Source organism: Lycorma delicatula, chromosome 1, assembly GCF_047948215.1.
Source record: "Lycorma delicatula isolate Av1 chromosome 1, ASM4794821v1, whole genome shotgun sequence".
Lineage (NCBI taxonomy): Eukaryota > Metazoa > Arthropoda > Insecta > Hemiptera > Fulgoridae > Lycorma > Lycorma delicatula.
This window is the reverse complement of record NC_134455.1, coordinates 314,369,953-314,397,932: the sequence shown is the minus strand read 5'-3', so window position 1 is coordinate 314,397,932 and position 27,980 is coordinate 314,369,953. Positions and strand designations below refer to the sequence as shown.

The 27,980-nt window shown below is 31.5% G+C and overlaps 1 protein-coding gene across 2 annotated transcripts in view; it reads left to right on the top strand.

The window, feature by feature from the left end:
• The window catches only part of LOC142334050 (uncharacterized), a 125,653-nt gene that overhangs the window by 19,195 nt on the left and 78,478 nt on the right, over positions 1–27,980 (top strand). For both annotated transcript variants that reach the window (XM_075381726.1, XM_075381720.1), the window contains exons 5-10: positions 1,442–1,584; positions 9,105–9,270; positions 13,126–13,268; positions 15,752–15,923; positions 19,978–20,120; positions 24,243–24,408. In XM_075381726.1, the coding sequence (XP_075237841.1) occupies positions 1,442–1,584; positions 9,105–9,270; positions 13,126–13,268; positions 15,752–15,923; positions 19,978–20,120; positions 24,243–24,408 (933 nt within the window). The remainder of the gene's footprint in view (positions 1–1,441; positions 1,585–9,104; positions 9,271–13,125; positions 13,269–15,751; positions 15,924–19,977; positions 20,121–24,242; positions 24,409–27,980) is intronic.

Sequence of the window (27,980 nt, the reverse complement as noted above, 5' to 3'; positions counted from 1 at the left end):
TTTTCTGAGATGTATAACAGTTCCCCCAACTGCCACACACCAATACTACGATCTTTTCAAGTGATCACACTCGCTGTGTTCACCATAATGTTGTTATTCAACATGCTCAGTCGACCCTCATCAGTCAACCTGCTCTCATCTTGAAAACATGTTGCACGTGACACACACTATTCACTGAATGTTTCTTTCAACATTTCATATGTTTCAGATGCTGATTTTTTAAAAGGACTTGAAACTGAATCATGTAATGTTAATCCATATTTTTTTCCCGTGGTAGGCAATTACCCAGCACACTCTACATGAACAGTCAGTGACTCTCAATAACTACAAAAATCAACTTAAAATTGATATGAGAAGAATACAGCATATCTAGGTACTTGCGTCCATGCAAGATTGCTACTTGTTTAAGATTAATTATCATTATGAGGTTTGGTAACATTGTGATGGTAATTTATGGTTATTTATACGATGGTAATTATTTAAAATATAAAAATAATTAATTTAAGAATAGAAGCATATAAATTATAATCTACAAAAACTATGACGTTCTACAAAGAAACGTAAATGCTTTGCTGAAGAAAAACCTTAAATTTAGAACTGCTGATAATAAACCACAGTTAAAGATTAAAGAAAACGCTGGTGGGAGGCAAGAATACATAGGTGCTAAAAAATAAAAATAAAAATAGTTTAAAAGGGCATTTAGAGAATTTGATTATTTCTGAGGAGAATTTTGATATAGGAAGAAGTAAGAAAGGATTGTAGAACCTTACTACTGATTTTCAGTTTGTATGTACACTAAAAGATCAATTTAAAGACAACTTAGAGACTAAGAAGAAAAAGTAAAAATTTTAATGTTTATTATTTTATTTAATTGATATTTACTTTTCCTATTACTAACTATAGAGGGAGAGAGAGAGCAAGCGAGCATATTCGAATGCAACGTCGTGGCAAAATTTCAAAGTAATCGGTGAAGAACTTTCGGAGATTTAAGATTTTGAACAAACGAACAATTACATTTTTATTTATATAAATAATATATTAGTGAAAACTTTTTACCTATTTAGGTAGTAAAATTGCTGCTAATCAATGTAGTTGTAAGAAGTATTCAATGTAGCATGGAAAACTGTCATGCATGAAAACGTTTGTCAGTATAAAACATAAATTTACAGATAAAAAAAAAAATTTTTTTTTAAGTGTTTGTGTACTACTTTTATATCAATGGGAGCCAAATTTAGAAACCAAAGGAAACAGAAATATATGGAATATGTACTTTTAAGATTTTATGTTAAAGGATAATCTTGGAAATTATGTGTATTAATAGTTTTTGAAATTAATTGTTCTCAATGTTATTAATTTTAATTACAACCTAAATACCAAATTTAATTTGTTAATTTTAAGTGAAATAATTTTTAATTTCATTCAATAATTGAAAATATTTCAGTGTTCAGTGTTTTTGTGGAGATAGACATCTCTCTTCAGAAGCAAAGGTTGACGACTCCCAGTGTTCTAAGCTGTGCTCCGGTGACACATCAAAAAAATGTGGGGGTGATTGGAGGCTTAGTGTTTACTCAACTTCATTTACCGGTAAGAAAATCTAATATTATCTGAACTTTATTTCATTAGTTCTGCTTTCTGCAGAAAAAAACATTATTTTTCTACACATATTGTAATACATTATATATATATATTTTTATATATATATATACTTGTTGCAGAGGCGTGCCTACGGCACGCCCTCCGCAGTTAGGCCCTTCGGGCGGGTTCTCGGAATGGGATTATTAAGTCTCCAAAATTGATTACCTGTTGTGTAAAAATATTTTTTTGTTGAAAGATGAAAATTGATATAATGAAAGTTAAATTAGAAATTTAACTCTAGAAATTGATACTAACGAATCGGGATTTTTCGCTAGTGATCGGTACATTCCGGTGCTAAGCTAAGGGGTCCGAACACACACTTACAAATGCCCTTTAGCGGGGTAGGATATATTTAGAAGTTAACAGCGTTGCGTTGTTTGGATCAGGATTCTAGTTTAATAGCTCTGTATTTTTTGTTTAGTAAATTTTTACATGATTTCTGGGCCAAGATATTCTTGAGAAATATGATGATATTATTATATAATGATTCATTCATGTGTTTTTATTTTTATGGTTTTTGTTTAAGTTAGTTGTAACTAAAAGTTTGCAGGTACCATTGTTATAACCTTAAAATTGATGTTAGACTTCATTTAATTTATTCTGATTATATCTTTACATTTGAATACTAGATCTATTAGTACTAGAGCGGTTGTTGGATTTTATACAAAGCCACAGTATTCCAGGAAGTTGTGACCTGGAATTCTTGTGTTATCTGAATTCTGTAACTTAGTTTTGTTAAGTATTCAAAATTATTCAACAATTGAAAGTGATAATTCTAATTAAACGTAATATTTAATATTTACAGTAATTGTTAGTCAACAATTTCTTCTTTTATTTTTGTATCGATCATTGCTATTTTTTATTTATTTTATCTGTTTAATTTATATAATTATTATTTTTATCGTATTGTATTATTTTATGACGTATATATATATATGTATACTTTATTCCTGTTATATATTTATAAACCTTGGTTACTGCCTAATCAGAGGCATCCTATTCATTCCTGAGCCTTGACAGCTCTACGCGATTTCCTGTTGCTCCTGTACATCTTATCCTTATAGATAGAATAACTAAAGCTGAAAAATAATGTTGTACACTTAAAATACGTCAAGTATTGTGAATATACAGAGGTATAAAGGTCATTTTCTCTTAAACTTTGCAATAAGATTTATATACCTTATATGTTTTAAATGTGTGTGGTATGAAAAATATTGAACATTATTTCAAGGATAAAAGACAAATGGAACCGTCCTTCCGGAATCTCCTACAGCTACAGGTATTTCTAATAATTTGGAGAAATGGGTTGCTTTAGACTGAAGAAATTCTTGAACTCATAATATACAGCCGGATAGTCGGAATACCAAAAGGCTCAATGGATAATTTAACATCAGTGATTAGTGATTTACTAGACAAATATTACTGAATTTAGTCACGAAGGAGGATGTGGGCAGTATTAAATCTGCATTGAACAGACTCATCAAAGAAAACAAAGTATTGAAAGCTGAAGTTAGCTCTTTACAAGAGCAAAATCAGTTAATTAAGGATAAACTGATCAATTTAGTAGATAGGGCTCAGTGAAACTACCTGGTTTTCAAAGATTTGAAATACAGTAGGAATGATGACATCAAAAAGGTAGTACTTGATTTTTGCAATCAGGTTCTTAAAACTAAATCTGAAATATTTATTAATTGGGCAGACTGCCTCGGTAAGGAGGACAATAAATCCAATATTGCACACATACCCTGAGATGAGGACATTCGGGCGATTATATTTAAAACATATAAATTAATAAACACAGGATATGTTATTCATTAGGATTTTTCTGTCTAAACATGGAAAAAGAGGGCTATTCTATTGGCACTTAGAAAGGAACTGCAAACAAATGGATAATTCCAGGAGAGTATTGGTCATATTCGATCGAATGGTGTTTGATAAATATTCATTGATTCTTACAGAAGAGCTTAATTTGATGTGTGGAAGAAAAGATGGGACTGGAAAATTATCTGAATTTTTTGAAAGATATGTATCGGGAGTGGTGAAACGAGTGTTGGGAAGGGAAAATAGATAATAGGAAGTGTTTGTCTGCCTGGTTTTGGAGGAGGAGGCTTCCAATGGTGTGTGCAATGGTGATGGGTGAAGTTCTGTTAAGATGTTAATATATAATATTGCAAATTTAAAAAGTAAGCAGTCATTTCAATTTTTGAAGTAGTTATGATGTACTTTTTCTTACAGAGACACATGTTGAATCTGATACAGTAGATTCTTGGGAAAATTCTTTTTCAGGTTACTCTATTCGATAGCATAACCATAGAATACATTCATGGTGCCAGCTGCCAAGAGAAGCAGCTGGCACCATGGGGAAGAGCTAAAGGTGGAGTGGTAATGGGCTATAAAGTGGGCTTACAGCATAAGATGAGTTTTTAATTTGGGGGAAGCAGCACTATTCTATTTCAGGATCCACTGAAAGAAATTTTGTTGTTCCCAGTTTATTTATCGGTAAATAGTGAAGTAGTATAGGAAAAAGATTTTTTGAACTGCAACATTGAATGGGGGATCATGAGGAAAACTGATGTTGTCTTCTGATAGGGGATTTCAATGAGAGAATTACTGGTAGTCAGAGCATATCGGAAGAGTTAGATATAGGTGCCGGGTTAGAGCACACCTTGTGTGCTCTAACCCTAAAGATGTAGTTGTAAATACATCTAAAGATGTAGTAAGTACACTCTAAAGATGTAGTTGTAAATAGAAAGGTTCTGAAATTAACAGAACTGTGTGAATCTTTTAATTTAATAGCGTTGAATGGTAGGATGGATGATGATAAAAATGGAAAATATACTTTTATTGGTGGTAGGGGAGCCTCAGTTACAGATTTTTCCTGTGTCTTGTTTGAGGGATTAGATATAATTTAGGATCTCATAGTCGTTCCACATGCATTCTGTGATCATATGCCAATACAAATTGGAATTTATGATAAAATTAATGGAGAGTCAGAAGTCCTGTCCTTGCTCCCAAATTATGTTGGTCTAGGAATGATGATTTATCTAACACAAATAGGTTGCGATAATTATGTATAACATTAGGCCCATTATCTGTGAACTCAAATGAGGCATTTGATCTTTTGAACGATTGTATTTATAGGGTGGCATCTAATAAGTTAAACTTCGATGGTGGTTAAGTACGAGTACTAGAGCCTAAACAAAAAAGATTTGATATTGAGTGTAGGAAGACTGGGATAAGATGGTTTAAGTTACATAAATTGTACTGAATTAACAATTCAGATGTAGTTAGGAGTCATCCTCATTCATCCTCTGAAGTATTATCTAAACGGTAGTTACTGGAGGCTAAACAGGAAAAAGAAAGATATAGTTAGGAGGGACTATATGGATGCTAACAAACAGTACAAAAGGTTGTGCAGGGAGGAGTGTAGCAACCATATATTTGAAATATCTGGTAAATTTAGTAACATGAGGAACAATAAAGTGTTTTGGGAATTAGTTAAATCTTTTAAGATTAAGCCGTATAGGAATGCAGATGACATTAGTCCGGAAGTCTGAAATGCTCATTTCTCAGCCTTGATTGCTGCCAGTGATCCAAGTTTTGTTCGAATTTATATGTACCCAAGTGCAGAAGATGAACAGTTGGCCCAAACAATTTTAAAAGAAGAACTGGTTATAATAATAAAGAAAGTCAAAAAACAATAAGGCCCCAGGTATCAATAGAATCCCATTTGAATTTTACAGACAGGCTCCGGATCAAATTTTATCGCTAGTGCTGAATTTATTCAATTTTATTTGTAATTTGTGTAGCATTCCTTACCCCTTTAAGAACTCAATAATATTTCCCATTCACAAAAAGAATCATTACAGGAAGTTTGTAATTATAGAGTATATCCTTTCTGAACTCTTGGTCAAAACTGTTTACAGGTATCTTATTATGCAGATTGGAAGAGTGGGTATCCAGGAATGGGCTTTTAAATGAATACCAGGAGGGTTTTTGCAGAGGATGCTCTGCAATGGATAATGTTTTTAATCTTTATAGTATAATTAATCTTAAGGTTTGTAAAGGAGGAAACTTCATTGTTTTTTTTTATAGATATGAAGACTGCCTTTGATAATGTAGACCGGCATGAACTTTTTTGCAAACTCTCCTACCTAGGATTGTATGGTAAATTTTTAAACTTGGTATGGGTATTGTACGGAGACACTAAATCTTGTGTTTGGTGTAAGTATGGAGTAACCGATTTGTCTTATGCTTCATGTGGTGTCAGACAGAGTTGCTTGCTCTCCCTGATATTAATTACTCTGTAAAAGAATTGCATGAGGAAGTGGGTCAAGGGATATGGATCCATAACTTGAATATCAGAGTGTTACTCTATGCCAGTGACCTAGTTTTGTTAGCATCTGAGCTGAAAGTACTTCAGACCATGATCAACAAATTTCAATATTACTGCAACAGTGAAAATTAAATATTAATCTAGATAAGCCAAAAAGTGATGTTTTTATACGTGGAGCGATACCAAGGGCTAACAAGAGATGGGCATTTGGAGGCAGTCCCACTGATGTAGTAAAAATCTATAAATATTAGGGGGTGATATTTATTTCTCAGTTATTAATGATTCATCATTTTCAAAGAAAAACCGCTGTGGCGATGTCTGTGATGAACAGTTTGTGGAAACATTTTTTCATTAAAGATAATATACCATTATCAGCGAAGTACAGAGTTTTTGAAGACACCTGTAAGGCAGATGTGATATATGTTGCACAGGTCTGGGGATACAGAGCAGGTCAGGAGCTCGAGAATTTTAATAGCTTTTATTTAAAAAGAATATGTGGACTTCCTATGAATACGCCAAACTATACTTTGTACTTGGAAGCAGACTCAGGCTTGGGAAATCCATTCAAAATATGTAATGAGTCTTGAACATGCCAGAATTCAGACTTCCCAATAAATTGGCTAAGCTAATGATAGAGAAAAAATTATGGTGGTTTAAAACGTGGCTTAGTCTACTAGAGAAATTTAGATTAGAAGCAGAGTTCAATATGGATGAGAAAGAGAGCTGGGGTATATATTTTCACAGATATTCACGAGCATGCAAGTGGAGGCTAAACAGGCCTGGGTGGTGGGAGCGCACAGAGTGGAATTTCACAGACTATGCCCTCAACAAAGGTGGTGTAGCCGAATGGTGTAAGGTAACAGTCTGTTCTCTCAATTGAGTCATGATCTGGGAATGCATAATTATATTAATGAGAAACTAGGCAATGAGAACTACTTTTAAAGTAAGAAGTGGCATGCTTCCTCTCAATTCTAATCCCAGTAGGGAATTGAATGAAAGGATATGCTCATTATGTAGAACCGGTGAGGAGGAATATGTTGTTCATTTTGTTGTAAGTGTCTGATTTTATCGGAAATTAGAAAGTGATGGTTATGGATAGGGACTCTAACAGAGAAATATGTAGTTGGGCTGTGAATGGAAATGACTGAAGAATTCTAGTGAAGTATTTGGTCATGGCATTAACCCGTAGGAAAAGTTTAATAACAGAATTCAACTTTTAACTAATTTTTGTAAAATTAATATAAATATTTTTTTTCATCTTTATTCCACTGCATGCCCATTGTATGAACATTGCATAAAATGGTCGAATATGAGGGTATGCTTTTATTTTGTTTTGTTTGTAAAACATAAATAATTTTACAATATGTAATAAAGAGTAATTTAGTAATAACTATTTTCATTGCCAACCAGGCAGATGGCGTTATGGTCATGTCCACGTGTGGAAGAAAGTGTTATCAGTTTATTTGTTGATATATTAGTAAAAAGTATACATATGTATTATGTTGTTTTGTTTTTTTTTTTTAATTGAATGTATTTCTTCTTTAGTTAGAAATAAATACAATAATATTATTTTGTATATATATATAAACGTTTGAGCTGATGGTGGTTTTGGAGTCTGGGGGATGTGAAATGTGAAGTTATGTCGAAATCTTCCAGAAGTCGAATCATAGTACCCACTACAATATGTAGCTTTCTTATGAAATCGACCTAAAACAGTGCATGCATCAGATTATCTGCCCAAGGAGTGTGTGAATCATCCTCCTTCAATTCAGCAATACTGGTGAGAGTAATAGGTTGTACCAGCTCTAAACCTTGTCCAGGGCTCTGATAATAGCAACCAGTCACAAGTCTTATTCATCCTGGTAGCTCATGAAAAACTAAGACACAGGATACCCACAAGCCAGGCAGAACCCAAAACAACCGGTCTAGAGCAGGTGTCCAGATACTAATTCTTGGTCCATGCTCTAAGTAAATAATAGTAAATTATTAATTAAAAACAAATGAACTATTGATAAAAGAAATCCAGTAAATTTCTTAGGTTTTATGATAGGTCAGCATCTCAAACGGGATAATTATATCAACTTGCTCTAATCAAATTTGAATAGTTGTGTGTTAGTTATGTCAAAATATTTAGGAAAAATGATAATTAATGATGTCATATTCAGTTAAATTAATTAAGGTGTTGAAATATGGATTGGGTGCAGCTCAGGTTATCTAAGCAGAATATAATGTTACAGAAGAAAGTAATGAAATGTACTTTAAACTAAATCATTTGACATAATGTTCTAAATTTACTAATGACAGTTAAATTAATTAAGGTGTTGAAATATGGATTGGGTGCAGCTCAGGTTATCTAAGCAGAATATAATGTTACAGAAGAAAGTAATGAAATGTACTTTAAACTAAATCATTTGACATAATGTTCTAAATTTACTAATGACAGTTAAATTAATTAAGGTGTTGAAATATGGATTGGGTGCAGCTCAGGTTATCTAAGCAGAATATAATGTTACAGAAGAAAGTAATGAAATGTACTTTAAACTAAATCATTTGACATAATGTTCTAAATTTACTAATGACAATAAATTAATGATAGACAGTTTATGGTTTTACGTTTAAAAATGTAATAGCAGTTATATGATTTATCATTTATTATAATAAGGATGGTTAAAACAAATTATCAAGATAATAATAACAATTATCATGCATGTAGTGTTACGATTAAGAATGATTCCACATGAATAATTTCAGGTTAAAGTTACCAGAACATTTTCTAAGTTGTGGTTGTGGTTGTGGTGTAAGACTATAAATTATACAATTGACATTAAGAGTAATAAGTATGATAATAAATACGGTAGAAACTCAGATGTTATTTAGCTAATAAAATGTCTGTTCTCATTGAGATATTTATGATTGTTTTGTTGCATTTATTTTGTTTGTCAGTTGTCTAATTTTCACTTAATTTTGTAATCATTAGTTTATTACATGTTTTTACAAATTACATATTTGTACTTAATGTATTTTATTCAAATAATGGTTATCTTTATAGTTTGGGAAGAGTAGATTTTAAGGTCTTTGCAAGGAATATTCCCACCAAACAAATTTATTTTTAGTATTAACTGAATCTGTTTAGGTGAGAAAAGTGCAATTGAAAACTATGTTGGTTGTTACATTGATGGAGGATTCAATAATCGACTAATGAATGGTTACAAGGAAAATTTTGACAGCACAAATTCACCAAATGTTTGCATTAAGTTGTGTAATTCAAAAGGATTTGCATATGCTGGAATGCAATATGAGTGAGTCAATGTACTATATTATTTTAATAAATTAGGCTTATCTAAATTTTTTAACATAAATCAAAAAAGTCTTTTTCTCCAAAATTTTAAACGTTATAATTCTATTAATAAAAGAACTACTCATAATTATTTAATTATTGTAACAAAACTAGAATAAAAATTTATAATATTTGTTCTAGTTCATGCTTAAAATTAAGTACATAATAATAAGGTAATCTGTACCTGTAATACATTCATTAATAGCTTTTTATATATTCAGAATTTTCCATAAAGAAATGGAAACATTTCAGGGATATGTGTTTTACAGGCTCTATAGAGAAAAAAATATAAACGTAGAAAAAATTGTTTTTAACATATTGCAACCAAATTTCCCTAAATGAAAGAAGAGGAAGTAGTTCATTTGTAGCTTCGTATGAAATAATTTGAAAATACTTACAATTTCAAACTAAAATTACAGAAAAGAGCTTTCATCTGAATTTCAATTATTTAATAAATTGTTATAAAAATCAATAAATAATAGTAATGATAACAGTAATAGTTATTGTACATCAAACATAAAAAAACAGGATATTTTTTGTCAGTTTATTGGTTTCAGCCCAGATATCTCTAACTACTGCAAGTATGGTACTCAGATCTATTTTATTCAATTTTTCAGGGCAAAAACCATAAGATATCACTAATTTTGCTCCTTAATTAACATCCTAAAAATTTCAATATGACCTTATTTCAAAAGGGGTAGCTGAAATCCGAGTAAAATCTTTCAGTAGCCGGTACTCACAAACGAAGCATTTTAGGACACAGCCTAAAACATAGTGTTTTGGACATATGTTTGTATGAATGTTTTTCCATATTTCAAGCTCTAAATTAGTTATATTTATATATATTTTACTATATATAATATATATATTTATATATATTATATTTCAAGCTCTAAATCAGTTCCCAAATTATTACACTTTCCTCTTGAACCAGCTGTACAAATATAAATATATATTCAGAATGTATCAGAAAGTTCTCCCAGGACTTTCATAAACTCTTTTACTCATGAAAATAGTGGAATAAGTTCATATAAACATATGCCCTAAAATACTTTGTGATTTACGGCTAGTGAAATATTTCGCTCAGATTTCAGCTACCTCGGTGAAATGAGATCGTACTGATATTTTTAGGACGTTAATGAAGAAGCAGAATTAGTGATTTCTTGTGTGGTTTTACCCCGAAAAATTGAATAAAATAGGTCCCAGAAATGTATCTGCAGTAGTTTTTGAGGAATCTGGGTTGAAAATCAATAAATGGGGTAAAATACCCTGTTTTTTATTTTTTATGTTTGACGTACAATATTTTTGTTAAATGGGTAATAAACACATAGATCTTTGAAACAAAACATGGGAAGAAGTAAATCCTTGTGAAACAGTGGAAAGCCAGGTCTTTGAAGATGTTTCTCTAGGGCTGAGACGCAAAGTATACTTCCAGCAAGATGGCATGCCTCCCCACTTCTCTTGTGCCGTTTCCACTGTCTTAAATCATCATTTCCTGGAGAAGTGGATCAGTCATAGAGGATTACATTCTTGGCCTCCATGATCGCCTGATCTAATACGTTTAGATTTTTGTGTTTGTAGATGGATGAAAAATATTGATTATAAAACAAAAATACATCCTACTGAGGAATTAATTGTTTGCATTTTGGATATGGTTAAGCAACTTAAGGACAGCCCTGAAGAACTAAAAAGGGCAACAAACGTAATAGAGAAGCATGCCAAGAAATGAGTTCAAAATGTCAGCTTATTTTTTAATATTTTTATAAAGTGGTACGTATAATGCACTTTGGTCTAGTATACTGTTTAAATAAAATTCAACATTTTCAAACTTCTCTTTGTTTTATTTAACTTATTTTACACCATTTTGTTCAAAATTAAATTCTCTATGAGTTTTGTTTAAAAGTATTATATGTTTATTACCCATTTACAAAGTTATTGTATGTCAAACATAAAAAACAGGAGATTTTTACGTCAATTTATTGGTTTTCAGCCCAGATTTCTTAAAAACTACTGCAGGTATGGTACTCGGATCCATTTTATTCAATTTTTCAAGAAAAAACTATAAGAAATCACTAATTTTGCTCTTTAATTAACATCCAAAAAATTTCAATATGACCACATTTCAAAAGGGGTAGCTAAAATCCAAGCAAAATGAAGCATTTTGGGACATATGTTTATCTGAAATTTTTCTAGTATTTTCATGAGTAGAATAGGTTTTGAAAGTTTCAGGAGAGCTTTGTGATACATTCTGAATATATGTAAACAGTTTTATTTTATCCACTAACAGATTACTCCATTTACATGAATCAAAATGAAATTATTACTTGGGTTTAATTTTTATTTGAAAATAGATCAAGGATAATTTAGTAAAATAATAGTCAAGTTTTATAGAATTTGTATTTTATTATAAAATATAAAGAAATTTAAGTTAAGAAATCTATTTCTAACATGTCTTCTGTAATTAAAAATTTCAAGGAATTAAAAAAAATACCTTCAGGCCCTCTGACTTAAAGATAGCATACCTATAATTTTAAAAAAAATGTTATAATTAATTATATATATTTTTAACCAACATCTTTCTTTCTCAATTTCTTACTAGCATGTGTCATACACAAAAAAAACACTGACAGCCTGCATCACCAACTTGAATGCTATAACTAGTAATCTGTTGTTATTCAATAAGGATTTTTTTGTGTTTGAGAAAGATTATATTTCATTTTTACAATCCAACTCTCTTTAAACTTATGTTAAAAAAAGGTTATGTAAAAAAGGAAGAGAAACCCCTGGTTTTATATTTTAAATATTGTCAGGTTGAACGTAATTAATAAACTTCTCATACTGTTGGCTTCATCAACTGTTACCATTGATGATATTAATGTTAATATTACTGTTGAAATATTAATCAACACTTTCTGTCTGTTTATCTCATGACATTCAATAAAATATTGTGTGTGGGGTCACTTTTTATTATATTGAAGTATCAAAAGATATACAAAGTTATAAAACATTCATTCTTTAAAACAAATTTCATTACAGGATTTGAAATAAAAATCTTGCAATTTTTTATCTTAAATTCTATATTTTATTAATAATAATAATGATATTATTATAAAATTATAATAATAAAAATATTATTATTTAAGTATTCAATCACAATTTTGTTATGTTCTCCAAGATATTTTTTCAAATCAATACAGAATTATTTTTTATTAGTCTAATGATACTATTAAAGGTTGTAAATTTCTAAAAAAAATATAAGAAACATCATATATGATGTATGTCAAAAAACAAAAATTTGTTTAGAATGAATTTGGTTCAGTTTTGTTCTAAAAATTGATCCAAGGCTACCAGGACAGTAACCACGACATAAATAAAATACATCAAGAAAAACAAACTTCTATTTGAATTATTTTGTAAAACTTCTTTCTTAAAGTATCACTACTATAGCTTCTTTTAGTAAGTTTTTTGAGGTATCAGCATTGATGTTAACAGCATATAATATGCTAACTACATTCAACATTGTTAAACTTAAATGATCTATGAGAATCAGTTTATTGAATATGGCTTTACCTGCTGGTACACCTTAGTTTAAACACTTCAATTTCCAGATGTTACTGTCTAAGCTTTAATGCACAACTATTAAATGTAAGGTGGTAATTAGACCAGTTTACCATCACCTAAATCCCTGATAAAAAGTAAGGCAAAAATAGGTAATTTTTTTGCATTTATAAAATTATTAAATAATTATAACTATTTATTTTCTATTCTTACTTCAATTTGTAAAAAATGATCATGGAAGATTTTTTAAAATTTTTAGATCTGAATGCTTCTGTGATAATTTATTACCATCATTTAAGCTGAGAGCTGAAGAATCAGACTGCAATAAGCTATGTCCTGGTAACAGAAATGAAAAATGTGGAGGTGACTGGAGACTGAGTGTTTACAAAACTGGATTGCAGGGTACAGATTATAATTAAAATTAGTTATCTTATGAGAAACTTTTACATTAAAATCAAATTTATCTACCACATACTTTACCAAAAAATGAATTCAGTCATCACCATTATTTTGATTAGATAAAAAACTGATTACTTCTGTATTGTAGATTTGTTCCTGTTATTCTGTACCCAAAATTTTTTAAAGATAGGTCATTTATCATTAAATTTCTTTAAATCTGTCTGTAGATTTGTATAATTTCAGGAATTGTTTCACCTGAAATATAAAAATAATTATATGAAGGTCATTTCCATACGGCCAAATGTTGAATTTTTAGGGTTATGAATCCCACATTTACACCTTAGAGGTTGTTAACCTTTTCTTTTTCTGTTTAGCTTCCGGAACCACCTTTTTTTGTTTGTTTAGCCTCCGGGACCACCATTAGATATTACTTCAGAGGATTAGATGAATGATTTGTAGCGTGTGTGAAAATGACATGTCTGACCAGGATTCGAACCTTGAACCTAGGTCCTTTGGATGAAAGGCCGAGACGCTACCACCTGCGCCACAGAGGCCAGCAGGGGTTGTTAACCTAGTTAATTTACTTACTTTTCTACTAAATAAAATTTTAAGAAAAAGTATTTGAAATTTTGGTTTTTTGTTATTCAGGAAGTGATAAAATTGATTATGAATAATCAGGCTTTTTCTATTATATATATTAATAAATGTAGTGCCTTTGCAATTTCACTACTAATTTAAATGTTTTCAGAACTTTCAAAATTTAGAATGGAAAAAAACAGATTCATTTTCACTTTCATAGAGATAATCTAACTGAACATGCTTCATAGACTTCCCTGAACATGCTTTCACAAATTTTTTTAATTAGTACCTGTCCTAAACTTTTAATTCTATTCAACATGTCTTTCATTTTTAGGGAATTAAGTATTTCGTACTTATTCTTTACCACCCTTTTAGGATTGGTTAAAAAAGGAAGCCCTCAACATTTTTCAGAAACTGTGAGGGTTATTTTCAGGGCTGAATTCTAGCTTCTCACAGTTAGATCATTTAATACAGCTTCATCCTTTTATGAATAGTTTAAAGAGAAAATCCAAGTTGTGCTTTTATTGAATATTTGAGTTACCATCCATGATTAATTTCAAGTTTCTAAAATAACAGGTTCAGAAGATTATAGAGATTATTAAGGATTAGAATATTAATCTTATATAATACTCCTACTGGCAAGAAAAAGAGTTTACATCAATTTATTATAGGTTTTCTCTCAAAAAAGAAAAGCCTATATCGAGGGAAAACCTACAGTAAATTGGAGTAAACATTACTCTGATAGATGTTACAGCAAATATTCCTAGCAGATTTTAGTATTACATCTCAACTGACCAAGATATACTAGTTTAAAAAAAAATTATTTGGTCCTCATTTTACCTACTTAGAAATGAGTGAGGAAAAACTTTCTTAGCAATAGCTGTCTACGTAAGTATACTATTCCAGCCAGATTTCAATTCTCCATCTCTTCCAGTTTCAGTACCTTTTTTCAAACACATTTAATTCCTTAATGGTAGTTAATTAAACTATATTTCACTTTCTTTTCTTAATAGTTCCCTTTTGAGAAACTATACCATTTCAGCCTTTTACCAATCCAAAAAATAGCTGAATTAACAGTGTAAATGTTAGCTTCCTCCTTTATATATGCATAAATGCAGAAAAAAATCCATCAGATCTTTAATAAGATCTTTCTAAGTAATTAAACATTTCTCAGGAATTATAAAAAAATAAAATCAGAAGAATCTCCATGTCACAAAACATATAAATGAGAATTTACAAACTATGACAAATTATTGAAATTTTAGAAAGGCAAATAATAACATTACATAGAAGTATATTTATTTACTGAAGAAATATTGTATATATGTATACAAATAATAATATTATTATTATATACAAATAATTAAATATATATATGCTCCCACTCTGCTGATCTCTATGGTGAATATTAGCATCTTGGCCTTTCATTCAGAGGTCCTGGGTTTGAAATGATCAGGCATGGCACTTTTCATACAATAAAAATCTCTGTTTTCACATTACTGCATACAAGCTTCTTTATAAGCTTCTGTGGATTCATCAATAAATAAATATGTATTCAATATACAAGACAATATATATAGATCAATAAACCAGTTGTACTATGGTCTACATTCAAAGTTAAGAAACGCTGGAGAAAAACTTCTCTTATTCCTTGACCTACCATTCAAACTCACATTTTAAATTCTAAAATTAAAATAATATCTTATTATTTTTTTTAAGGGGAATTGTAACATTTACAAGTTACTTCATATAAATTAGATTTTTACATATCTTATTACTTTTTAGAGTAAACTGTATAGTAAAGAATTTGTTCAAAATATAATCTAAATCTTGTTTTTGTTAAATATTCTTCTGACATGTAAAGTTGTTTATTTCTTTGTGTAAATCGTACCTATTTTGTATTTCAGAAGCAAATAGCAACCATGAGGAATTGGAATATGTTGGTTGTTTCATAGATGATAATCCAGAAAATCGATTTTTAAATGGCCATCATGAAGATTTTCATAATGTTCTTACTCCTCACTTCTGTGTCGGACTTTGTTACCGACTTGGCTTCTTATATGCAGGACTGCAATATAAGTAAGTGTAAAGAAATTTAGTGGAATAATAACTGATGATGAGCAAATTGGTACTGCTGGAAAAATAAAAGTTATAATTAAAATTCCAGCAATGGACCACTTTTGACAATTTTATTGCAAGATATTGAAAATGTAGATCTTCTAAACTGTTGATTATCTGATGTTTTTTTTTCAATGATAGGTAAACCAACTGGTATTTGGCCATTATGTTATACAGTTTTATAATATTTTATACTGTATAATCTGGTTTTACTGGGTATCTTATTTTTACTAATATTTCAAAAACCTCATGAACAAAGGAAAACAGAACATGTATCTCATAAAAAGTAAGGATAAAAGAAGGACATTTTGTAAAAAAAGAAACATTCATCAAAGAAGTTGTATTGATCTAATAGGCACCTTTTTCATAACATGTTCTATACTAATCTATTGGAAATTATGTATTACTTTAGTAGTACGTCTAGTAAACTGTTTAAATTTTCAGTGAAAAGAGATTTAAGTTTGTTTACAGCGAATCACTTTGGGGATATTAATGAGGTTCTGTGGGTCTTGTCCACAGAACCTCAAATATGAACTCAAAGGTCGAATGACTTTGAATCAAAGCATAGCAAAGCAACAGTCAATAAATTAAGTCAATCAAAAAAGGACAACTGAAAAAAGGAATACATACGATGCTAGAAGGTAGCATTTACTATAATACGTATCATTTCTTTCAAAAATGATTGCATATAGGATATAGTATGCAATAAATTCATTGTAAAAAAATTACTACAAAATAATAACAAAAACTAACACATTACAGAGATTACTAATACAAATATATGAAGTAATCTGCTTTACAACTGAATGTGATAATAACACCAGTCAACATGATTTTTATATCATGAGTACAAATAGGTGTACTTAATGCAGTTTTTTAACCTATTTCTAAATATGTATTTCGAATTTCTCCATCACCAATAGATTTTTGTTATTTTAATTTTTTTTAATGTTTAAAAACTTTTTTTGTCAATTTGTCCATTGTCAAATAAAAGCTCCTGGAGCATTGCAAATGTGATGGAACCAAATGAGCTAACTCATGTCTTGTGCAGGTTCAGACATGTATAAACGTGATCTAGTGTAACACACATTCATCAGAACGCCAGTTGTGAGATAGCAGTGAACCAGTAAACATGTCATTTTAATTGCATTGTGTGTCTGAATTATTGTGTATTACATATTTACAAATTTCTTTCTTTTAATTAGTCGTTAGTTACAAAATGCCTAGTTTGTTTAAATCATCCTAAAAATTATTGTTATGTATGTGGTGAAGTCATGCTCAAGTCCCAAAGGCAACACTTACTCCATTAGTAAAAATGTGTTATGAACTTTATTTTGGGTATAAAGTTGGGGACAAAACAAGGGCATGGGCCCCAGATATCTGTTATTTATCATGTTCTAGGCTTCTTACTGCATGGAAAAATGGCAATGCTATCCCTATGATTTTGAGGGAACTCAAAGATCATTTTTTGACTTATTTCTGCTTAACAAATATTAATGGGATTGGGTCAAAATCAAAACATACACTGGTATACCCTAAGTTGTAATCTGCAATGAGACCAGTTCCACATTGCGAAGAATTGTCCATACCAAAGCCTTCAGAACATGTGACATTAGATGAAGAGAGCTCATTGTCTGATGGAAGTAAGGAAGAAAAAGAAACAGATTGTGGTGATACAACTTTTGAACAAAGCAGTTCATCTGAGTCTCATTTACTGACTCAAGAAAATCTTGACAATCTCATACAAGATTATACAAAAAAGTCTGAAATGCTTGCTTCCTTGCTAAAAGAATGGAATCTTCATAAAGTAATTGTTCTGAATTTAAAGAATATTTTTCTGAAGAAAATGGCTTAATGTTTTGTAATGACTTTCTTCTCTTAGGGAGACACTTTGTTATGAACATAACCAAACAGAAAGGCACTTGTTCACCGATTCCTCAAAAGTTAGTTGAAAAGCTGTGCTTCTGCATAATGACAATAAATTGCAAACAGAAGTTTCTTGAAATTAGTGATGCAAAAATTAAAGAATGAATATTTGTGGGTCCACAAATATGATCATTAATGCATGATGAAAAGTTTGAAGAACTATTGAATCCATTGGAGAAAGCAGCTTGGCAAGCATTAAAAATGTTACTCAGATTTGTTTGGGAAATTGAAAGGCGGAAAATTACCATGATATTTTCCATGATCTTATAAAAATTTGGGTTGTAACATGTCCTTTTTCTTTTTTCCTGTTTAGCCACCGGTAACTACCATTTAGATAATTCTTCAGAGGATGAATGAGGATGATATGTATGAGTGTAAATGAAGTGTAGTCTTGCACATTCTCAGTTCGACCATTCCTGAGATGTGTGGTTAATTGAAACCCAACCACCAAAGAACACCGGTATCCTCAATCTAGTATTCTAATCCATGTAAAAGTTTTTTACTAGGACTTGAACGCTGTAACTATCGACTTCCAAATCAGCTGATTTGGGAAGACGCGTTAACCCCTAGACCAACCCGGTGGGTATTGTAACATGTCCTTAAGGTACACTTACTGCACACACACCTAAATTTCTTCACAGAAAGTCTTGGTGCTGTGAGTAATGATTACAGGGGATACTTTCATCAGGAGATTTCAGCTATGGAAAAGAGGTATCAAGGTAAATGGAATCCTAATATGCTGGCCAATTATTGTTGGACCATCAAGAGGGATGCTTTACAGGCAAAATATAGCAGACAATAGTAATTTCTTACTCTCTACATGAGTCAAATGTCTGAATATTGTGTGACTAAGAATGCAGAAAGTATTAAAATGTTTGAAATTATAGATGCCTGTCTCTCGGAAATCTTCTGTGATGGGAAAAACCATTATCATATTTGAATTCAAGAGAAAAAATACTATCAGAATAACATATTTCTTCCTGAGACAAAAAAAAGGTATTTTTTGTTTCCCAGTGTAATACTCACTAAATACTTAGAAATAATTAATTTTTCTATTACCAAAATAGAGATCATTTCAAATAAGCTAAATAAAAGTTCAAAAATATATTTTTATTTTTTAATTCTTCCATATATGTATTTTATATTATTAAATTTTACTCAAATAATATACTTTTTGCACTTCTGAAATTGGAGCAAAACAGTTAAGATAAATATTTGACTTTTAAAGTGCAAAAGTTAATATTTGAAGGTGTACTTATTTTTATTTTAAGCTGTACAGTTAATATTTGAAGCCAGTTCTCTAATTCTAAAGAATTATTTTTTAAAACAACATATTACATTATGATTCATGATCATATACTACAGATTTAGATATTTTTTACTTACGAGTACATTTTAGTTTCCGTATAACTAACTTTTCCTCTTATAACTAACTGGTCTTGCTCAAATTTCAAACTCATGACCTTAAATGTGATCTCATCACTAATTAAATGTAATATGTAATTTAATTGTATTTAAATGTAAGATCATAACTAATTAGTCACTATGAAGAGAAATCAGTAATGTACTTAAATCGTGAGTACTATTTTTCATTCCCTCATGAATTTTAATTCATCAAATTATATAACTAATTCAGGTACATAAACGATTTACAGTATCAAATATATATAAAACAACTAAAATTATGATAAAAATCTGTGCATCATCTGTAACTGCCAATTCATGTTATTATGATTTAAAATTAACTGAAATATATTTTTTTTATAATTAATTCATTACAATTATTTTTTTTATGAATGAAAATTGTTCATTTGTCTTGATTTTTTTTTTATTTTTAAAGATTGAAACTCTACTCAATAACTTATACAGGCTTCTGAAATGTTTTCAATATGTCAACCAAACTATTGATAAAGGTATTCCATTAGTTACAATAGTAAATCATAAAAACAGTGAAATGGGATTATAATAATACTTTTAATGTAATTTTGTACATCTCTATTAATGTTAACTACAAGACAAATATCACTTGTAATATGTTTATTTAAATCAAGATAATTTTTATTTTATTGAGTAACTGAACATTTTTCAGTATCCAGTGTTTCTGTGGAGATAGACATCCTTTTTCAGAAGTGATGGTTGATGACTCACAGTGTTCTAAGACATGTCCTGGTGACAAATCAAAAAAGTGCGGAGGTGACTGGAGGCTTAGTATTTACTCAACTTCAATTTCTGGTAAAAAAATCTAATATTATTTGAATCTGATCTCGGAAGTGTTTGTACTTCAACAAATTAGTTCATATCATTTATATTCTCGGTTATTAAGAAACATTTGTTTTTATCCTGGTCTTCTTTATTTTAGTTATCTGTGTTTTTTTATAAATTTGTGTATAGTTTTAGATCCACATTTGTCCTCTCAGAAGTTTAGTAATATTAAGACCAGACCCTTAATGTCTATTTTAAATTTCTTTATTATTCTATCTGTGGTTACTTTATAAACAGTAAGGAAAATTTCCTACTGTCAGCCTTATTCTTAAACTGAAGTAATCTTACATTTTTTTTTTACATAAGTGTTGTTTTCATATCACATTTGTACCTGTCTATCCTCTCAAGACATTTAACGGTGTGAATGTAAAAATTGTTATGTTTTATATATAAAAATAAGAATAATAAAATGTAACTGTTTTATTGAAATATTTATTTTACCATGAAAATAACCAAAATTTTTCTTAACTATAAATGATGCTAAAGTGAAGCGTTATTGTCCCATTGACAAAAGACATTAGCATGACCGCTAGTCTTAACACTTTTAACTACTAGTTGTGTTAACAAAAACAGTACAATAGATATGACAAGTATCCTGTTTTTTTATTGCAAATACCTTTGTTCACAAATAAAATTACTCTAAAGATTTATGAATGAAATTTAGTACATTATCTCTTTCACTTATAACACATTGAACCATTACTTGTTTTCATGTACTGGAATTACTTGTGACGTCACCTTAATTGCATCAAACTTAATTCATACTAGAAATTCGCTCCTTTACTGTCCTACTCACAGAAGAATCTCTTGCAAAACTGATTTCAACTGGTCTTCCCCGAAGTATTTGTACTCCTATCCTCTTTACTTGCAGAACCAGTCCCTGGTTTAGCATGAGAAATGTTGACTGAGCCCTTTCATTTTCATGCATTCCTACCCTTCTTTCTTTTTTCCTGTTTAGCCTCCGGTAACTGCCGTTTAGATAATTCTTCAGAGGATGAATGAGGATGATATGTATGAGTGTGAATGAAGTGTAGTCTTGTACAATCTCAGTTCGACCATTCCTGAGATGTGTGGTTAATTGAAACCCAACCACCAAAGAACACCGGTATCCACGATCTAGTATTCAAATCCATGTAAAAATAACTGGCTTTACTAGGACTTGAACGCTGTAACTCTCGACTTCCAAATCAGCTGATTTGGGAAGACGCGTTAACCACTAGACCAACCTGGTGGGTAATGCATTCCTACCCTGGCCCGATAACTCTTCTCATGGAACAACATCTGTTTAGGTGTGTCAGTGGCAGTATTACAAAAGACGATTGTTAAATGGACATGTTACCTTTACTAGAAGGGTTTCTTTTAGCCCCTTTCTGAATTTCTCCCATTATTATATTTTCCAGCCCTTTCTTCTTAATTGGTAGAAATCTGATAATCAGATTATTATAATGGTCTTTTTACAATATAATAAAATATGTAAATAAAGAAGAAATAGTAATAACAAACATTTACTGATAAATAAAAGCTATTTAATGGTTAAATAGTTTTAACGGTGTATTTGTTTGGATAAGTATAATAACTACAAAAAGGTCCCCTTTTGAAATTTCAAAATGGTGCCCATCTTAATATTTAATCTTCAATAACTTTGTAATTATTTCTGTGATCAAATTTTTACTTTTAGAAAATCTATTAAGCATTTTATTTTGAACAAAATGACACCTCATTTGTAAAAAATCCGTTGACAAACAATCGAGTTTTTGCTGAAAATTAACCTGGCAGTACGCTTTCGCACCATAATGGAAGGTGGTAATTTATAATTTTATTGTTATTATTTCTTATTAATAAGTTTATTTATAATTAGTGGAGGAAATAAAACTGGCGTAAAATTAACAGCTTGCATTACTGTGTGCAAGTGTACTGACCACTTAATTGTCAACCACCGGGTTGGTCTACTGGTGAACGTGTCTTCCCAAATCAGCTGATTTGGAAGTCGAAAGTTCCAGCGTTCAAGTCCTGGTAAAGGCAGTTGCTTTTATACGTATTTCCCTACTAGATTGTGGATACCGGTGTGGTATCCACAATCAAACTACTAGTCTCTTTGGTTGTTGGGTTTCAATTAACCACACATCTCAGGAATGGTCGAACTGACACTGTACAAGACTACACTTCATTTACAATCATACATATATCATCCTCTGAAGTAAAATCTAAACTATAATTCCCGGAGTCTAAACAGGAAAAAGGAAGGGCTAATTGTCAGCAATAACTTGATTGTTTGTCAATGGATTTTTACAAATGAGATGCCACTTTGTTCAAAATAAAATGCTGCTTAATAACTCTTGTAAAAGCAAAAATTTTATGTAACAAATAATTAATTAAAAAGATACTGAAGAAAAAAAATTAAGATGACTGCCATTTTGAAATTTTTGAAGGTGTAGTTTTCAAAATTGTTTATTTTGTAGAACTAAACAGTAGTTTTAGATTTGCCAGATTTAATTAAAGTAGGTACCCCTGTTTCTGAGAATAATTTTTTTTTTGTTGAAAATCACAAAATGGTGTCCAGAAAGAAAACAAAGTAAAATAGAACTTATGTCGATATGAATTTTTTGACATTATGGTCATGTCCACATATGGAAGAAAGTGTTTTCAATTTATTTGTTGATATATTAGGAACAAGAATACATAAGTATTATGTATTTTTTTTTTTTAAATTGAATGTATCTTTTTTCTATTTTTTCTGATTGAATATATTTTTTCTTTAGTTAGAAATAAATGCACTAATATTATTATATATATATATTTGTAATACAAGGGGTGTATAATGTTACAGAAGAAAGTAATGAAATGTATCTTAAACTAAATCATTGGATAACATGTTCTAAATTTACTAATGACAATAAATTAATGATAGATGGTTTATGTTTACATACATAATAGCAGTTATATGATTTATCATTTAGTGTAATAAGGATGGTTAACACTAATTATCAAAATAATAATAACAATTATCATACCTATAATATTACAATTAATGATGATTCTGCATAAATAATTTTAGGTTAAAATTACCAGAAAATCTTATAAGTTGTGTTTGTGGTGTAAGACAATAAACTACAAGTGATATTAAGAGTAATGAGTATGATAATAAATATGCTATTAGAAACTCAGATGTTATTTAGCTAATAAAATGTCTGTTATCATTGAAATATTTATAATTTTTTATTGCTTTTATTTTTGTTTGTCAGTAATTTTTATTTAATTTTGTAATCAGTTTACTTCAACACTTTAAATACAAATTACATACATTTACTTATATATTTTATTAATTTTATACTTTTTAATAATTTCAATGAACATTGATTAAAATTAAGTTAAAAACTTAAAAGATATTTGCTAGTGAAGATGAAAAATACATTCTCAACTGCAAGAATATATATTTTTTATAAATTTTGAAAAATATGAAATACTTTTACACATCTTAATCTTATGAATTTTCTAAATAATCACAACCCAGTCTATTATATGAGTACCTGCACCTTGATTTGATATTCTCTCTCATCCAACATTTTTTTTAGTAAAACTATAAAAATCATTTATTGGTTCCAATTTTTTTTTGTTCATTATCTACTATTTGTGCTATAAAAAGTGGAAATAATTTTAAATTCTTATCAATCGTATAAAGGGGGAAGTTTTTTAATTAAAAAGAAATATTTTTTTAGTTTGAGTAGCCTGAGTATAAATATATCACACCTTAGTAAAGATATATTCCCTTATATATATATATATATATATATATATATATATATATATATATATATATATATATATACAATTTATTTATTTTATAGGAGACTTCTTATTTCATTTGTGGTAATTTTCAAACCAATTTTTTTCACAGCGAATATCTTAGCACAGGGTTGTATTTTTTATATGAATTACTACAACATTTTACTGGTTTAACTAATCAATTTTATTTTTTTCTTTAAATGAGTTAATACACATTCAAATAATGGTTATCTTAATAATTTTTGAGGAGTAGATTATAACTATTCCCAGCAAACAAATTTATTATTAGTATTAATTTAATCTGTTTAGGTAAGAAAAGTGAAATTGAAAACTACATTGGTTGTTACATTGATGGAGGATTCAATAATCGACTAATGACTGGTTATAAGCAGAACTTTCATGATACAAATTCACCAAATGTTTGTATTAAGTTGTGTAATTCAAAAGGATTTGCATATGCTGGAATGCAATATGAGTGAGTCAATGTACCATATTATTTTAATAAATTAGGCATATCTAAATTTTTTAACATAATTGACAGAATTGTAATGTTTTAAATTTTGGAGTTTTCTCCAAAATTTAAAACATTACAATTCTGTCAATGAAAGAGCTGCTCATAATTATTTAATTATTATAACGAAAAGAATTTTTATAACAAAACTAAAATAAAAATTTATAATATTTGTTCTAGTTCATGCTTAAAATTAAATACATAATAATCCCTAAAATCCATAAAAAAACCTGGAATCGGAGCCATCTTTCTATTATTTGAAGCTCTATTGGCATCGCCGAGGCTAAAACACATGCAGTTTCATAGGATAACGTCCGATATCCATACGTTATCCCCACCAAGGCACGTCTATGCACACTCCTCATGAGTATTGGGTTCCTATTGGGTTCCTATTGGGTTCCTTTCTGTATAAATCGCGCGGTGCCAAATCGGCGCCGCATACAGCAAAACAGAAGTACAGGCAGAAACCATAACCCTGCGTTTAGAAGACCGAGGAGCGTCGTGCCCAGACATAGTACCAGAATACCCTTAAGTGTCTTTTCTGTTGTTTTACATCTATTCGTCACGTGAAGACCGAAATTCAATGACTTATCTATGATAACACCTAGATATTTGGTTTGTACAACCCTTTTCAGTTCATGGTCACCTATCTTCAAAACGAGATCTCGTAGATTTCTTTTCCCGGCAAGCATTATATACTCGCACTTATCAAACGATAACATCAGACCCTGTTCAGTAAGCCATGCGTGAACCAGCTCCAATATTCGATTCCCACGGTTCTCGAGCTCTAACTCGGTCCTAGCACTAACAAGAATTACCAAATCGTCTGCATAAGCAACAATCTCAGCCCCCGCTGGTAATTTGAGTCGTAAGACATCGTCGAAAGCAATCAACCATAACAGTGGTCCAAGGACCGAACCTTGTGGGACTCCTCCATGGATCTGGTGTCTTAGTGTTCCCTCCAAAGTATCTACCGTCGTCCATCTATCTGAAAGATATTCTGCTATCTGCCTCCGAAGGGTAGAGCTAATGCATCTTCTGCTGAGGGCTGACATGATTGCATCCCATTTAACCGTTCCGAATGCGTTCTTGATATCTAACGTAATTAGAAGCGGTATCTGCTTAGAAGTGGTGCGCCAGGTTCCACTCTTGATTGTGAGAGCCCATTTTACTATTTTATCCAATGCCTGTAAGGCAGATCTTCCCTTTATGAATCCGAACTGGTTTTTGTGTAAAGCATCATTGTCTTTCAGCTCTTGCATTACTCTGCCTGCAATGAGTCTTTCAGCCACCTTGCCCATTCCGTTGATTAGGCAAACAGGACGGTATCCGACCTCTGTGGATCCAGCTGCATTTTTTGGCAAGAACACCGTTCTCGAGGCCTACCAACAAACCGGGAATGTCCTGTTCTGAATCGCAAAGTTGGCAACATCAGTCATTTCCCAGGGGACCCTTTTAAAGAGCCCCTTGAGTACAGCCGCAGGAATTCCATCAGGCCCCGGACTCTTTTTATTCTTTAATTTCATTACTGTCGTGACAACTTCTTTTTGCGTAAACCTGCCTCTTTCGCACTGAACCAATTCAGTAATCTCAGAATCTTCCACAGGAAACAATTTCTTTAGCTGCAAGGCGGCATTTTCCGACGTAAGGACAGGCAGGCGACGTCCTAGTTTCTTAGTCACGACCTGATACGCTCTGCCCCATGGATCAGCATCCAGTTTAGCACATAACTCTTTCCACCGTTCTTTCTTAGAGCGCTTAATTAAATAGTTAAGCGTTCGTCTTGCCTCAGTAAACATAGCCGTAGCCTCTTCATAAGTTGATCACCCTGCTCTACGAGTTCTGCATTTTATCCTTTGCCAAAATTGGAGCCTCCGACGCTGATCGGCAATTTCCGCCGTCCACCAATAAACAGGGTGTCATCTTTTATTGCCCGAATGTATTCTAGCCATGTCTGTGACAATTATGTCCTGCAATATCATAGGTGTAATCGTCCTTTGTCTGATGGAAGGACGATTACAATTTCTACAATTATCTCCACCTGTCTATCAGTAAGATGCAATGGTCTATGTATATCCACGTTACATGTCAAAGTATCCTTCATCACCAGCAGTGTAGCATAGTGATCGCTTGCCGTCTCAGCCCTCATAACACACCACTGAAACGATGTCGGGTCCCATCTATTATCCACTAGAGTGAGATCTAGTACCGAGCGATGACCCCGGGCCTCATAAGTATGCGATTCGTCGTTAAGGCAAACCAAACCAGTCATTACCATCATATCCGTGAAGATCTTACCTCGCCTGTTAGTATAATTACTACCAGCTGCTGTTGTTTTACAATTAAAGTCACCCAGAAGTACAACTCTTCTAGGCGACCGCACAACGACTCCCTGGAGCTCATTAATGTATTGTTCATAAATATCCAGGCCAACATTAGGGCTAACGTAACCAGCAATCAAAACCATACCCGGTAACACTACGGCTATCATACCTTCACCCCGATAATGGAGTTGCCACCCGTATTTATTGCTAACATTCTTAACGGCAACATCGCCGGCGGTGTCTGCCCACCAATCCTGTCTAGCTGCTGTATTGTAATTAGGTTCAGTGGATACAATAAAGTCCACCTCCGCCTCTTCATAGGAAAAAACTAAATCATGGGAAAGAATGCTCTGGTTAGCATTTGTTAATAGGAATCTAGGCATCAGATCTTCGTCCGTACATCGTGCCTCCAGTGCGGTGTTCTACGCTGTTGCAATCTAAACACTTCATCGCCTCTCTGCAATCGCGGATGAGATGTCCTTTCCCGCCACAGTTGTAGCACAGGATAGTCCTATCAGGTCCCCTGCAGTCTATACTCTTGTGCCCAGTCGACCAGCACCTATGACATCTCTCGTATTCAGTTCGGATGTATGCACGGCAGTGCACCCATCCCACTTTTATTCTGTTCGCCGCAGCCCTATTCCAATTTCACCGCAGCCCTATAATTGGTGATTATAGTGGCATTTTGTGTATTACCATAAGCTTGCCTTATGGAGGAGACCTTGAAGGTCTCGGCTCCTCCAACTATCTCGACTATTGCTTCTTGTATATCACGTTCAGTTACATCAGGCTCAAGATCTTTTATGTGCACAACTGCACATATGTCTCCTATGTTCTCATGTCTATCTGAAGCTCCGCAGCCATTTCTCGGAGTACAGATGTGAATTGGGTAGCACATTCTTCGCCTTTAATTCTTACTTCAAGTTCGTTGTTCTGCCCTTTCTTAGGGACAGGTCTTCTCCTGCTTCTTCTTTGAATACTTTATCCTTCATAACTCTAAGTAACTCGGCATAGGATTTACCTTGTGCTTTAATGACAACGGTTTTACTTCCCTCGACCGGCGGCGTCGATCGACGAGCGGAAGCAGACCGCGACCGAGCACGACTCGTGTCTGTCCTTGGTACCACGACTGAGACAGGTTCCTCACAGGACCTATGCAGGTATATCAGTATTTTCCGTATAATATTGCCATACGGCGATTTTTTAAGGATC